Here is a 15,439-nt window from a genome sequence, read left to right on the forward strand (position 1 = left end):
TGAGGCTCAGTGAAGTGGGACTCAGATTGTCCCCTACCTCCCGTACCTTACTTATGCATTGGGAGGTGTATATACCCTGGGGCCTCAGGGACTTGGAGCCGGTACCCCCTCCCCTAGGACCCATGTTCCCAAAGACAAGCCATTTCTTTATTGCTGAAGCCCCTTCTTCTTAGAAGGCCATCGATCCTGGAATATCCCCATTCTGGCTGAGGACACACACAGGGGGATGACCGAATCCTGTTTCTAGAATTTAAGCTTCTCAGCTTCAGGGAAGCCAGCTTGGGTTCCCATCCTCACTCTTTTTCTCCCTGGGATCAGGCTTTCAACTGACAAAGGCTCGTTTCCCCTTCTGTAAAAAGTGGTGATGGCATCTCCACAGAGGGATTCCACACACCCTGGGGATCAACGTGATCACGATTCAAATTCCTGCACGCCCCCTCACCTGCCCTTGCTGTGTGACTGTAGGCAAGTTACTCAGCCTCTGTGGGCATCAAAACAAAGGCAGGGGGTTGGCTGTAGGAGGAGGAATACTCAGCACAGAAATGCTTTCACCATTATCCACTCGGCACACTCGCAGCAGCCACTACAAACCAAGCACCAGGTCTCACGCCAAGGACAGAAACTCTGGCGCTTTGGGGCCCCCTCTGCCAGCCGATAACCCCAGGCTGAGGGTGACCCTGGTGGACGCCAGCTGCTCATAAAGACACACAAGAGATTGCATATGTTAACTGTTTTATTTGCTTTCTGGGATGTCAAGTTTGGGGTGTCCCAGGGCCTAGCCACCAGCAAAGTCCGGCAGACCCTCGGCCGGCCTGGGGTCCCAGACACGGGGCTTTCAGACAAGGCACTCAAGGGGTCTCCCTGGGGTCGCGGAGAGGCCACCCCAAGGCTGCAGGGGCTGGTCTCTCCTTTGGGGACAGGACACAGGGTCACCTCCAGGAAGCAGGGTTCTTCCTGGAGAGAGATTTAGGACAAGACAGAAACCTGAGATGTGGAGGGGGCCCTGGAAGCATGCCAGGTACCCCCAAGACCCAGATGGATCTCCTATGGCCTCCAGCCGGGCCTTGCAGGCAGAGAGCCCAATTCCAGCTTTCCCTGGGGCTTCCTCAAAGCGTGCAGGACCCAAAAGCCCCTGGCCCAGGTCCCACCCCTGTGAAGGCCTTGGGTGAGCCCCACCCAGGGAAGCGGGGAGCCCGGGTCTGGGGATGTTTCTCTCTCCTGTCCTGTCTCCCCTCTCTGTGCTTCACGTGTGCTGCGGGGGCAGGCACTTCTGTGGATCTCTGGGCAGCTGAAGGGAAGGCTTGGGTGAGGAGGGGAGGAGGGGAAACGGATTTCAAGTCAGGGGAGCAGCTCAGGCTGGACTGGAGCCCCTGGAGGTCTGGGAGCTCCTGAAACTCAGCTGGGACCACCGCCCTCGAACTGGAGAATGGGGTCTCTGAGTGGCATTCATCCAAGAGGCGACTCACAAGACGTGGAGTTGTGAGGGGGATGCCGGCCTCTAACACACTTTCTTTCTGTGGAAATAGAGACGCTTCTCCTCCCAGTGGCAGCCCCAGGCCCTTTACCAGGCACTTGTTCCAGGAGAAGGGAAATTTAATTGGAGATATAAAACCAAAGCCCTTTGCGGCTCCACAGAAGCCTGTGGATGAAGGCCATGGGGCTCGTGGCCACGAGCGGAGGCACCTCCATCAGTGCCCCATGCAGGCTGCAGGCTCAGGAGAGCTTCCAGTGGTCTCGGGGGGAGGCTGGGGCCACAGAGAAGAATGAGGCTTTGTTCCACCAACCCAGACAATGACAAGGGACTTCTGGGTTCACACACTCCAAGGGGCGGGGAGGTCAAAGGTCAACAGTCTAGACAGCAGCAGAGAAAAAAGAGGCCTGTGTGGAGGGCCAATTTCCAGGAGCAGCTCCCCTCCCCGTCCTAGGTACCCCTGAGTTGGGAAGGGGGCGGGGAGCACAGGCCTGGGGGGTGCACAGGCACAGCCTCTGGCCTGGCTTCTTGGCAGAAACTTCCAAGATGACAAAAAGGCATCACACGTATACTTTTTGAGTCATCCCCCTGAGCAGGTCCTTTCTGTTCGAGAAGTTTTCACATCAGCAAAGAGCAGGGTAGCGAAAAACTATTTTTCTTGCTGAAGCTATCAGAGAGGTCAGAGTCTGACCTCTCCCCCAAAACGTGGCACTGACTGGGGGTTCCCACCCCCCGCTGCTCCAGGGCCCTGTGTCTCGCAGTGGCTGGGACCTCGACTGTTTCTTGACTGGGCCACACAAGTCGGGTGGCAGCAAGCCCAGCTCACCCACTGGGATCGCTGCTTCTTCCCTCCTTGCTTGCTTTCTATCCACTCTTTTAAGCTTCTTTTTCAAACTACATACTCACGCACAGACTGCCAACCTTCTCTTTGGTGGGAAGTGGGGAAGCGAAGGGGCTGAAAGAATAAAGTTACAGGGGGCCGAGGTTCTGGCATCCTAAGGGAGATACCATTACCTGACACCACCCCCCACCTCTGTACCCGCCACAGGAGCTTATCAGAGACAGGACCCCCTCCACTTTTCAGCAGCACTTTTCACCTTTCCTCCACCACCCTTCCCACGACATCGCTCAGCCCATCTTTCCACCGTTAACACTCACTGTAACCACCCCTTCTGGCATCGCTCACCTTCACATCTGCCAGGCTGTGCCCACTTCACAGAACTATCCTTTTGCCTGTTCTGCGCCGCCCCCACCCCACAATCTGAGACTCTGAAATGACAAGGGAGAAGTAATGGGACTTGGCTCCCCTTTTTTACACAAGGACATTTCAGTCCAGGACCCAACAAATGCAGACAGATATGCCATGGAGTGAATGGATGAATTTGCCCAAAAGGAAAAAGATAAAAATAATTAAAAACAGGAACATTAAAAAGCTGGCAGGGAGCGAGTGAAATATTTAATGGCTGTCTAATTAAATAAAAACGAGCTATATGCTCGGCATTGTGAAAAGGACAAGGTGTTGGCTTGACTCGCTGAGGAAATCTAACACCGTCGCAGGGACAGAAAATGACACACACACTCGATAATGATCAGACGGTAAGTTACATCTCTAAGTGGCTGAATCTCACGTTGCTTTAAACAGACAGAAGACATGAGGACGAAAGAAAGATGGAAATGCAGAACCTGGGGATGGTGTGTCTAGGTTCCTGTGAGTACCCAGCTTAGCTCAAACCTGACTCACTCCCAGCCCCCCCTCCCCTCTCCAACTTGCCTAGATCCACTTCTTCATCAGAGTCCCCCAGATCAGACCTTTAGAGAACAGAGCTCATTAGAGTTTAATGCCTTTCTGAATGGGACCTCTGGGAGACCCTCATTTAAAAGAGCCACAAGCTCTGCTCACGGAAGCTGGCTGGCTGAGTGGATGCAATGGCATCCTACACTCCAGGTTCCTCAGGAGACTGCAAATGCAGACTTGGGGTGTGGAGGAGGAGTTTCTGGAAGAGGGAGGGCTGGCGTGGAGGAGGGAGAAGGCCCTGATCATTTCACCCTGCAGGACACGCTCCACACCCACTGCCGTATGCTGACCCCACATCACGCTTCCCTTCCAGAGAAAACACAGGACTCAGAAATGCATTTCACTCAGAAACCCATCAACCTGGTCTCCGAGTGACACAGCGGCTCAGGGGAGGCAGCAACTACCCTGGGCATCAGAACAGGAGGGAAAGAGGGTGAACATTTAAGAAAACAAAACAAAAATCTCAGCTGTTTTCAAAAGAAGCGCCTGCTGGGAAACACCACCATGATCTAACACATCAGACACCAGCACGCCTCACACAGAGGGAGCAGCTGCGTGTTCTCCAGAGAAACAGAAGAATACTTTCCAAATGGTTGTTTTCCTCACGGTTGCGGCTGCCAGTCCCCTCTCTCTGACGGGTGTCAAGGTCCAGCTGAATTTAGTTGCCTCCTGGGAGATGCGCATCCCTGGCTGGTCAGTTCAAAGTCATCAGGAAGTAAGATAAAAATTTACCAAGTCCAAGGCATGTCCAAAACCCAGCCTCACAAAAGCTCACTGGCTGCCCCACGGCCCTTCCAGCCAAACACACCAGCACACACGGAGCTCAGCCCCCAGACTCCACTCTGTCCCCCTCTTAAGGAAAACAAGAAGCTGGTCCCCAAGACCAAGACTGAAAATCCAGGCCAGATGTGGGGTAGGTTTGTAGTTGCTACACACTTTTACATGTTAAAAAAAAAAGTGCGTGTTAGAATGACAGCCTGCTTTCCCACCAGCGGTCCAGCTCCAGAGGCCCCGCGGGTGCAGCTCACAGCTAGCTCGGCTGACGAAAGGACTAGGCAACCCTTTCAGGCTCCTGAGGCAGCAGCAACCCCCTCTCCCCGTGGTCTGGCCAAGGGCCTAGGGTCCACCCCCGCTGAACACGGGGATCTTAATGTCACCCCAAAAACAAAAATGTAGGTCCAGTGTTCAAAGCCAGAGGCAGAAGCAGCTGCACTCCAGGAAAGAGGAAAGACACTTTTGTGTTTGGCTAAAGCCCTCGTTTTAACCAAAGGGAATATAAATAACTCTGTGCCCAAACTGGCACTATTGCTTTTAAAAACAGCATAAGAAAGAAAGAAAAAGAACCCATGCCAGATCCCAAGCTGGTCCTTGCCGGAGCTGTCCAGGCTGTTGGGACATGGATCAGGGCCAAGGGTCTTCATGAGGATTTTCAATTTGGGAAAAAAACAGTCATGGACAGAGGGAATTCTAGAATCCTTCCACCATAGACTTAGAAAAGCAGGTGGCCCCAGCCATGGGATCGCAGAGTAGAGATCCACCTTTTTGAGGTTCTCAGTAGAAATCAGGACTTCCCAGCTTCCTGACTGCCCCAGCTGTATCCCCAGGTGCAAAGAGAAATAGAAAAAAAAAAAATCTTCAGTTGCTGCCTTCAAACCAACCAGCGCTTACGCAGAGAAAAAGGGAGAGGAGGTGTGTGCAAGCTGGCATATTTGATCCAAATCAGATCCCCCGCTGGATGGGCTTGTCTTTCCTGGTCAGGGCCCGGAGGGCGGACGTCTCTCTCAGGGTCCTTGGCAGGATGAGGTCTTGGGAGGCCTGAGCAGCAATCAGTGTTCATGGCAACAGTTGATTTTGCCTTCTGACTGCTCTAGGAGGTCCAGCATCTCCTCAATGATGGCCCGAAGTGCCCGGCCCAGCTGGTCTGCATTGTACGGCTTGCCCAGAGGGGGCACATGAACGAAGGCTGAGCGGCCGTGACTCTGGTACAGCGAAGTATAGTAGGTGAAGTCGCAGAGGTACCTAAGCCATGAGGCGTTGGGGATGGGAGGGAGACCAAAATGGGGTTAGAGAGTGAATGTTCCATCCAAATCCGTCATAAGACAGCCCCTCAACCTCACCAGTCATCTGCAAGATGGAATACTGCTCCTCCCTCCCCAGGCAGCAAAAATGAAAAAACAAAACAAAACAATAACTCCAAGTGCTGGTGTATATGTGCAGAAAGAAGCAATGAGATGCTGTTGGTTGGGACGCAAATTGCCCCAGGGGAGGGCAATCTGGCAGGCTGGTAAAATTACAGGTGTACAATATTCAATGTCCTGTGATAAACCATGATGGAAAAGAATACAAAAAAGAATATATGTGTATATATATATACCATGTACATACACATACACATAGATACGGGCTTCCTAGGTGGCTCAGATGGGAAAGGATCCCCCTGCAATGTGGGAGACCTGGGTTCAATAGCTGGGTTGGGAAGATTCCCTGGAGAAGGAAATGGCTACCCACTCCAGTATTCTGGCCTGGAGAATTCCATGGACAGAAGAGCCCGGCAGGCTACAGTCCATGGGATGGCAAAGAGTCGGACATGACTGAGAGACTTTCACACATATGCACACACACACATAGATAAGGTATATGCTGCTGCTAAGTCGCTTCAGTTGTGTCCGACTCTGTGCGACCCCATAGACGGCAGCCTACCAGGCTCCCTCGTCCCTGGGATTCTCCAGGCAAGAACACTGGAGTGGGTTGCCATTTCCTTCTCCAATGCATGAAAGTGAAAAGCGAAAGGGAAGTCGCTCAGTCGTGTCCGACTCTTAGCGACTCCATGGATTGCAGCCCACCAGGCTCCTCCGTCCATGGGATTCTCCAGGCAAGAGTACTGGAGTGGGGTGCCATTGCCCTCTCCAAGATAAGGTATATATATAGATAGATAGATAGATAAGGTGTGTGTGTGTGTATATATATATAACTGAATCACTTTGCTGTACAGCAGAAATTAATACAATATTGTAAATCAACTATACTTTAATAATTATTTTTAAAAGTACAAATGCAGCGACTTTGAGCTGATGTTTCAAGTTGTTAGAATCTATCTTGGGAACCATGTGCACCAGAGCAGAATGATGAGCAAGGCATCTGGTACAGTGCGATGTGTTGAAACAGAAAGCCAGGAAGCAAACTGCTAGAGTGTGAACACGGGGGTCCCCTCCCAAACTCCTCCACCCTGTGTGCTAGAGTGTGAACACGGGGGTCCCCTCCCAAACTCCTCCACCCTGTGTGCTAGAGTGTGAACACGGGGGTCCCCTCCCAAACTCCTCCACCCTGTGTGCTAGAATGTGAACACGGGGGTCCCCTCCCAAACTCCTCCACCCTGTGGCGGACACCGCCAGTCGGCAGTCTGCAACCTGTAGGAAGGCCTCCATCAGAATGCCACTGGGCTGCCACCTTGATCTTGAACTTCCCTGCCTCCAGAATTATAAGCGATAACTTTCTGGTGTTTACAAGCTACCCATCTGGGATTTTTTTGGTTATAGAGGCCTGAATAGAATAAGATACCACCTAAATGCCCACTGACAGTGAACGTGAAGGAGGCTCAGTCGTGTCCGACTCTCTGGGACTCCATGGACTGTACAGTTCTCCAGGCCAGTACACTGGAGTGGGTAGCCACTCCCTTCTCCGGGGATCTTCCCAACCCAGGGATCTGACCCAGGTCTCCCATATCGCAGGCGGATTCCTTACCAGCCGAGGCACCAGGGAAGCCCGCCCACCGACAGAGGAATGACCTAGAAAACCGGCTCAGCTGCGCAGTGGGGTACTGTGCAGCGGCTTACAAGGCATGTGGTGGGCCCAAGGGAAGACAGAGCTCACCAAGACCCGGAGCACACGCCCACGCATGAAACCGAGGAAGGGGACTCTCAAGAAGTCCGCACCGTATAACCTCATCCACAGAAAAGCCAAGCGAAGCAGGACAAAACGCAGAAGCAGCGCATGAAGTGTCCCACACATGGACAGAAACACGTGTGCTAGGGAGGAAGTGTCACGATGTGAGTCTGATTTAACAGAGGGACCCCGGGCAGGGCGTGAGGTGGGGAGAGAGAGCGCTCAAGAGAATCTTTCACAATGGGAACACATGAAAATATATTTCAGAATTATCCGAGTAACTTAAAATTAGCTTCAGGAGAGTTTCCTGGTGGCCTAGTGGTTAGGGTTCCAGGCTTTCATTGGCAGGGCCAGCAATGTGTGTGGCCCAGTTTAAAAAAAAAAAAAAAAGTTTTAAAAAAAGACTAATGGGAGAAGGAAGGGACGATGCAAGAGTAGGGGATTAAGAGGTACAGCTATTAGGTGTAAAATAAGCTACAAAAATAGAGCATATATTGTATAACACAGGGAATATAGCCAATATTTTATAATAACTATAAATGGAGTATATACACCTTTAAAATTGTGAATCATCTGTAACGTATAATATTGTACGCCAACTACACTTCAATTAAAAAAAGAAAAAAAAGACTGATGGTAAATTCAGTTACTTCTTCATTCCGTCAACTGAATTTGCTACCTGCTGCCTTTGGGCTGGTGAGGTGTACACGGTGTTGAGAAACTGAGGCACTTGGTGTCGAGAGCGCATAGAACAGACAAGTTTGGGAGGCAGCGGAGGCCTTCCCAAAGAGCCAACATGTGGAGCTAAGACCTGAAACAGTCTTACCAGCTGGAAGTGAGTTCTGAGCAGAGGCCGTAGCATATGCAAGGGCCCTGAGGCCAGAGTGAGCTTGAGGCGTGTGAGGACGGGAGGAGAGTGGTCTGCGGGTGGAAGGCATCGGGCGAGGGGAGAGTGGAGGCAGGGGAGGCTGGAGAGGCGGACGGGGGCCAGGCCGCCCAGGCCCTGTGGATGGCGGAGAGTTGGGGTTTCATTTGCAGCGCAGCAGGGACTGCAGGGAGAGCTAAGCAAGTTAGGGGCTTCATCTGCCTTAAATCCATAAAAGACTGTAATAGGCTGAGCAGCTTCTCCTCCAAATTTATGTTCACCTGGAACATCAAAATGTAACCTCATCTGGAGACAGAGTTTTGCTGACATAATTGGTTAAGATGAGGTCACACTGGATGAAGGTAAGTCTTATATCCAATGACTGGTGTCCTTGTAAGAAGGCCATGTGAAGACATATACCAGGAGGAAGCCATGTGGAGATGAATTTGGAGTAATGTATCTCAAGCCATGGAACATTCAGGGTTGTCAGAAGCCACCAGAAGAAGCCAGCAGAGGGTCTGAGATTCCCCCTCAGGCCCTCCAGAAGGAACCAGCCCTGCTGACACCTTGGTTTTGAACTTCTAGCCTCCAAACTGGGAGAGAATAAACGTTTGTTGTTCTAAGCCACCAACATGGTCACGGGCTACAGCAGCCACAGGAAGCTAATACAGAAACTGGCTGCTCAGGGGAGAAGGCCCGTCAGGGCTGGAGCAGAGGCGGCAGGAGGTACAGCAGAGGCAGCCGGGGCCACGGCCAGGAGATGCCAGGGGCCTGGGTTGGGAAAAGTGGGCAGAGTCACACAGAGTGAGTTGCAGATGGGGCCTGTTATGAATACGTACTTAGCTGTGTGCCTTATGCACACTGAGAATTATGTACTGTGAAATCCTATGTAAAGTTTACTGTGTAAAGTATTATGTGTGTGTGCTGGGCTTGCCCGGTGGCTCCGTGGCAAAGAATCTACCTGCCAGTGCAGGAGACGTAAGAGAGGCTGGTCGGATCCCTGGGTCGGGAAGAAACCTGGAGGAGGCCATGGCAACCCACGCCAGTAATCTTGCCTGGAGAATCCCATGGACGGAGGAGCCTGGCGGGCTTCAGTCCAGGGGGTCACAGACAGTTGGGCATGACTGAAGTGACTTAGCACGTGCGTATGTTAAGTCACTTTAGTCATGTCAGACTCTTCTCGACCATACTATTTAAATAGTCTGTGCTTTGATTTCAATACCTTTAGGCCACGACATTTTTGTACCTTGTTTTATGACCCTGGATATGTTCCAATGTCTCCTAGTTTACAGTCTATGGGAACTTGAAGAGAATTTGTATCCTACTGCTCGGTGCAAATTGTATAAATCTTAATTCTGTTGAATTGGTTCACAGTGCTTTTCAGGTCTACTATATTCTTCTACTCCTCTGTATATTCATTCCATCAATTTTTGAAGATTTGATATTAAAATTCCAACCAAAAATCTTAATTTATCCACTTAAAAAATAATTGTAATATATAAAGGAACTGGGCTTCTCTAGTGGCTCAGGTGGTAAAGAATCTGCCTGCAATGCCGGAGACCTGGGTTCGATCCTTGGATTGGGAAAATCCCCTGGAGAAGGGAATGGCAAGCCACTCCAGTATTGTTGCCTGGAGAATCCCACGGACAAAGGAGCCTGGCAGGCTACAGTCCATGAGATCCCAAAGAGTCGGACACAAATGAGCAACTAACACACAGAGAAACTACATGTAACCTTGTTCCGTATCTTCCAAGTCTCCTATAAATGTGTTTCATTATTTAAAAGAAATTGAAAATAAATAAATAGTCTACCAAGTGGTAAATCAACGACCTTTCCATAAGTTAAAAGCTAAATAAATAAATAAGTTAGCGCTTGGCCCAAAGAGGTCACAGTCGAACAGACTTGGCTTATTCAACACTCAGCCTGGGCTGACAGGAGGGAAACCCCATTCACACCTACACCACAGGGGCCCCGTGGTGCCTTACCTGCCTGCATCTTGTGAAATGGTCACTGACACATCCAAGCCCAGCGTAGTCACCCTCTTACACACAGCATCCATGTCGATGATGGAGTCAATGCTTTCAGGCCCGTCCTCCACACAGCACTGGGAGCCGGGGCAGAATCGGCAGTTGTCCAGGCCCTTGTAACCCTTGTTGTGCCCACATTTCTCCAGTGTGACTGCGGTTGCCATGCCTGACACTCCCACGTGCACCACCAGCTGCAGACAGATGGGTACAGCTTAATGAGGTCTGGTCATGGGGCTGGGGAATCCCCCCAGGCCAAGGAGAGGACAGTATCCTCACAGAGCTCTGCTGGTGGTTATGTGCTTTCTGACATCTTGCTGCTGGAAAAGATCCTGCAATAGATCCTACAGAAAGATGTGCCGGTTGAAACATGCAAGAACGTGAAATACGCCAAGATGTTCATAGGAGCTTTGTCATCACAATACTGGAAACAATCTAATTGGCCATTCATGGGGAGGGGGGTTGACTAAATAAATTATGAGCTACTATGCTCAGGGCAATTTTTTATGGAATAATCTTCAAGACATATTGCCAGATGCAAAAGGCAAAGTATAATTTCCAAGAATCTAACCTAAAAATAGTCAAAGAGATAAAAATCTGCCAATGGTCACTTCAGTGTAATTTATAAAAATGAGAAAAAAAAACCATGGAATGAATAGCAAGCCTAATAACAGAAGAATGGCTATGTTAATTACTAAATACTACTCAGCTATTAAAATAATGTTGAGGGAGAATTTTTAACGACCTGTGTGATTAAAAGCTACTGGGCTGCTCTATCTGCTAGGAGCTGCCTGGCTACACTGTTACATGGTGCTCCATAAGCCAGCAGCACCAGATAACACGGTGATCTCCTCTGAATGTAAAAACGAACCAGCAGCTGCAGTTTATACTTTGTAGGGCTGAATGGTGACTCTGCCACCGTCACACACACACGAGAAAGGTCTGTCCCTGTGCTAATACCTAGAAATTGTGACCGGGACCTTTTTTGGGAAAAGGGTCACGCCAGATGCACTTAAGTAAAGGATCTCAAGATGAAGTACTCCTGATTACCTGGACGGACCCGAAATCCACTGACGAATGCCCTTAAAGGAGACACACAGAGGAGGGACAGAGGGAGAGGGAGGGAGAGAGTCACGTGGAGGCAGGGGCAGAGGACAGAGTGAGGCATCACAAGACAAGAAACGCTTGGAGCCCCAGGAGCTGGGAGACAGGCAGGAGCCTCCCCGAGAGCCTTGGGAAGGAGCCGCAGCTCCGCTGTCCTTGCGGACTTCTGCCCTCCAGGACTGTGTGCAGATACATTTCTGCTGTTTTAAAATACCTCGTTGGCAGTCAACTGTTACAGCAGGCCCGCGAATCCATGTAGCGCACGCTCAGTCGCTCAGCGGCGTCCGACTCTTTTCCACCCCATAGACTGTAGCCCCCCAGGCTCCTCTGTCCGTGGAATTTTTCAGGCAAGAATACTGGAGTGGGTTGCCGTCTTCTACTCCAGGGGATCTTTCTGACCCAGCAATCAAACCCTTATCTCTTGCATCTCCTGCTCTACAGGCAGGTTCTTTACCACTGGGCCCCCCGGAAAGCCCTACCCATGGAATACACTGCTTAAACAGTACTCGCAGGTGGGCACATTTGTATATTTGTGAAGATGTCAGCGATGACAGTGACCATGGTTCCAGCCAGCCACTGCTGAGAGCCCACTGTAGGCCAGGAGTTCTCAACCAGGGCTGTGGCAGCATCTGCAGACATTAGGGGGTACCAAACTGGAGACAGAGACCTCCTGGCATCTAATGGGCGGTGGCCAGGTAAGGTGCTCAGCCCCATTTACAGTGCGCAGCACGGCCCATCACAGGGAAGGCTCTGGTCCCAGCGAGGCTGAGAAATCCTGGGGTAGGCTAAGGAACTGTTTATCACCCTTCTGGCCTTGTCTCCCTCATTACCACCACAAACTCAGGATGTTGGTACTGGTGATATTCTGATCTATAGTAAGAAATATAGGGACTTCCCCGGCGATCCAGTGGTTAAGACTTCGCCTTCCAATGCAGGGGGTGTGGGTTTGATCTCTGTTTGGGGAGCTAAGATCCTACATGCCTTGTGGCCAAAAAGCCAAGCATAAAACAGAAACCATATTGTTACAAATTCAATAAAGCTTTTAGAAATGGTCTACATCCAAAAAAAAAAAATCTTAGAAAAAGAAACATTTATTTGTTCTTAGTCCACTATTCAGGCACAGAGCTCTTAAAACCCCTAGAGTTCCCTAAGGGATGAAAGCAATAAAGGTGTCCTGCTGTGTTTTTTGGGGGGTCGTGTGGCATCGAGATCTTAGTTTCCTGACCAGGGATCAAACCCATGCCTCATGCAAGGGAAGTGCAAAATCTTAACCGCTGGACTGCCAAGGAAATCCCTGTTTTGTTAATGAGGTAATTAAAAAGTATATTTTTAAAATTTGTTTCTGGTTGCACTGGGTCTTCACCGCTGTGGGCCTTTTCTCTAATTGCAGAGGGCGGGGGCTTCCGTCTGGTTGCGGCGCTCCCGCTTCTCACTGCAGAGGCTTCTCTTGTGGAGCACAGGCTCTAGGTGCACGGTCCTCAGTGCTTGTGTGCACGAAATTAGTTGCTCTGCAGCCTGTGAAATCTTCCTGGACCAAGGATCGAACCCGTGTCCCTGCACGGGCAGGCAGAGTCCTATCCACTGAGCCATCAGGAAGTCCAGTGAGATAACGTCTGGAGAGCACCTTAGAATGGGGGCTAGTTGCCAGGGGAACCAGCCACATGATTAGAGCACTGAACTTTCAACTCCAACCCTGTCCCCCCGACCTCAGAGGACGGGAGAGGCCCCGGACGGAGAGTCCAGACGTCAGTGGCTAAACAATTAATCAGTCATGCCTATGTCATGAAGCCTCCATAAAACCCTTAAACAACAGGGTTGGGAGAGCTTCTAAATTAGCGAACAGACGAAGACTTGGGGAGAGTGGGGCACTCAGAGAGGGCGTGGAAGCTCTGCACACCTCCCCTCATGCTTTGCCCTGAGCATCTCTCATCTGAGCGGTTATTCCTGAGTTCCGTGCTCTCATGATAAACTGGTAATCCAGTGAGTAAACGGGTTCCTGAGTAGTGAGCTGCTTCAGCAAAGTTAACTGAACCCAAAGAAGGGATCTGATTTAAAGTCAACTGGACAGAAGCACGGGTAACAACCTAGAGTTAAGACTGCCATCTGCAAACTATTCTATATAAAATGGATAAAAAACAAGGTCTATATTCAATATTCTGTAATAAACCACAATGGAAAATAGCTTTACAAAGAAGTGTGTGTATGCGTGTGTGTGTATAACTGAATCACTTTGCTATACAGCAGAAATTAACACAACATTGTCAATCAACTGTACTTCAATTAAAAAAAAAAAAGATTGGAATCTGAAGGGCAGTCCTTAACCTGTGGAATTTGATTCTTTTTATTTTTTATATTTTTGGCCACACCCAAGGCACATGGGATCAGTTCCCTAACCAGGACTCTAACCCACACCCCCTGCGGTGGAAGGGCGGAATCTTAACCACTAGAGAGCCAGGGCAGTCCTGGGGTGTGAGAACTGAGCTGAGCTGTAGGACTCCCAGCTGCTGTCCAGGAATCTCATGGTGTGCAGATAATCCCCTGCACACACTGAACTGGGTGGTAGAATTTCAGTACTACAGTCACCCCTTGGCTTGGTATCTATCGGTGATAGCTTCCAGGTCTCCTCTCCTCCCTTGGATACCAAAATCTGGGGGTGCTCGAGTTCCTTATCTAAAATGGCCTAGTATTTGCATAACCTACTCATATCTTTCTGTATACATGACATCACCTCCAGATTACGTATAATACCTACCAGAATGTAAACACTATGTCAATAAATAGCTTCCCACTCAAGGCAATACAAATTTTGCTTTTTGGAACTCTCAGGAATTCTTTTTTCTGCACTGCCTGTAGGATCTTAGTTCCTCAACCAGGGATGGAACCCAGGGTGTGGAAGCATAGAGTCCTAACCACTGGATTACCAGGAAATTCCCTGGAATTTTTTTTTAAAATATTTTTGATCTGTGCTGGGTTGCATCTTGACTATTATTATTTCCACCTGTCACAGAAGGAAACTGAGGCATGTGGAAGCCATTCTGTACGGTGAGAAGTTTCCTAAAAACATTTTCATGCATGAGGTTTTCTTTTTAACTAGAATAGGCAGGGCTGCATAGACACAGTAGAGGAAAAAGCTCATTCAAAGAAACTTCAGCCAATTCTCGCTAAGCCTCCAGGTCCCCCTCTGTAAAAACAGGCAAATTCCACTTGAGGGGCAATGAGAGGGCTCCTTAAAAAGGAAGATGCCTCTAGCCAACCCTGGAGAATATGAAATAATAGGCTAGAGTGGAAAACTGGGGCCCCCATAGGAGACTGGGACCTCACTTGTCAGAGATACCAGCCAAGTTCCTACGCAGTTTGTGCCCAGGGTCTTGGCTGGGCCACAGCTACCTCTGCTAGGAGGGTGTGATCCCTGCCTGTCCGGCCTCCAATCCGTCACATGCGGTTAAAAACCACAGCTCCCTCCCACAGCCATTCTCCCTTTGTGAAACACCACCCTCTCTCCCGACTCCTGCACATTCTAGGAGGTTTGGAGAAAGGTGACACCACCCCTGGCCACCAGAGTGGGCATGTGGGATCCAGGCTTCACAAATCACAGCGTTCCTTCTTCCCCAGCCAATCGTGATTGGCTCAGGGACTGGACCGTGACCCAAGCTGGCCAATGAGAATCAGGTATAGACTTTGGGGAATTATTTGGAAGACAGGTGTTCTCTTTTTGCTGAGGGGCTGAGTAGCAGCCACCTATCATTGCCAAAACACAAGCGAAGTGCAAGGCAAAGATGAGTGGTCAAGAGAGGAGGCTGATGACATTGGGTGGGCACCTGGATCAGGCTATACCTGAAGCATGCAGACGCTGATGCTCAAGCTGGGTCGAGGTGTGTTTAAACTGCCACTTATAATGAAACATGTTGTGACTGATACAGAGCTCTAGTGGGACAGAATCAGCCTCTGTGAAGTTTCAGATGTTTGCTTTCCTCTCTCACCTCCAAGGGTAACCCAGAAAAGTGTGGCACCTGGGGGGATAAGACTGTGGTGTCAACCACATGATCAGAGCAGGAACAAAGCCACACAAACCATCCATCCTGGGCCAACCACCTGCAGATCCTGATAGGGAAGCGCCTGCCTTTCCCCCACTCACCTGTGCCCCACTCACCTGTGCCCCACTCACCTGTGCCCCACTCACCTGTGGACTGTGCTTCTCCCACAGGGCAGGGATGAGCCTCTGGACTGTCTGATACTCCACTGGAATCTCATACACATGTAGATCCACGCTGTCCCCAAGCCCTAGTTTCTCTAGCTCC

General features: G+C 50.1%; 1 protein-coding gene across 7 annotated transcripts in view; it reads right to left on the reverse strand.

Annotated features, from left to right (window-relative positions):
* Positions 1-715: 715 nt before the first annotated feature.
* PGPEP1 (pyroglutamyl-peptidase I) overlaps positions 716-15,439 on the reverse strand; it is a 37,221-nt gene continuing 22,497 nt past the window's right edge. For 3 of the 7 annotated variants that reach the window (XM_042249624.1, XM_027969411.2, XM_060416206.1), the window contains 3 exons: positions 15,322-15,438; positions 9,999-10,231; positions 716-5,285 (listed from right to left, as the gene is read on the reverse strand). In XM_042249624.1, coding sequence (XP_042105558.1) covers positions 5,093-5,285; positions 9,999-10,204 — 399 coding nt within the window. In that variant the 5' untranslated portion in view covers positions 10,205-10,231; positions 15,322-15,438 and the 3' untranslated portion in view covers positions 716-5,092. Of the gene's footprint in view, positions 5,286-9,998; positions 10,232-15,306; position 15,439 lie in introns of all 7 variants that reach the window. The other 4 variants (XM_042249626.1, XM_027969410.2, XM_012177687.5 and 1 more) reach the window with 2 other exon arrangements.

This window comes from Ovis aries, chromosome 5 (assembly GCF_016772045.2).
Source record: "Ovis aries strain OAR_USU_Benz2616 breed Rambouillet chromosome 5, ARS-UI_Ramb_v3.0, whole genome shotgun sequence".
Lineage (NCBI taxonomy): Eukaryota > Metazoa > Chordata > Mammalia > Artiodactyla > Bovidae > Ovis > Ovis aries.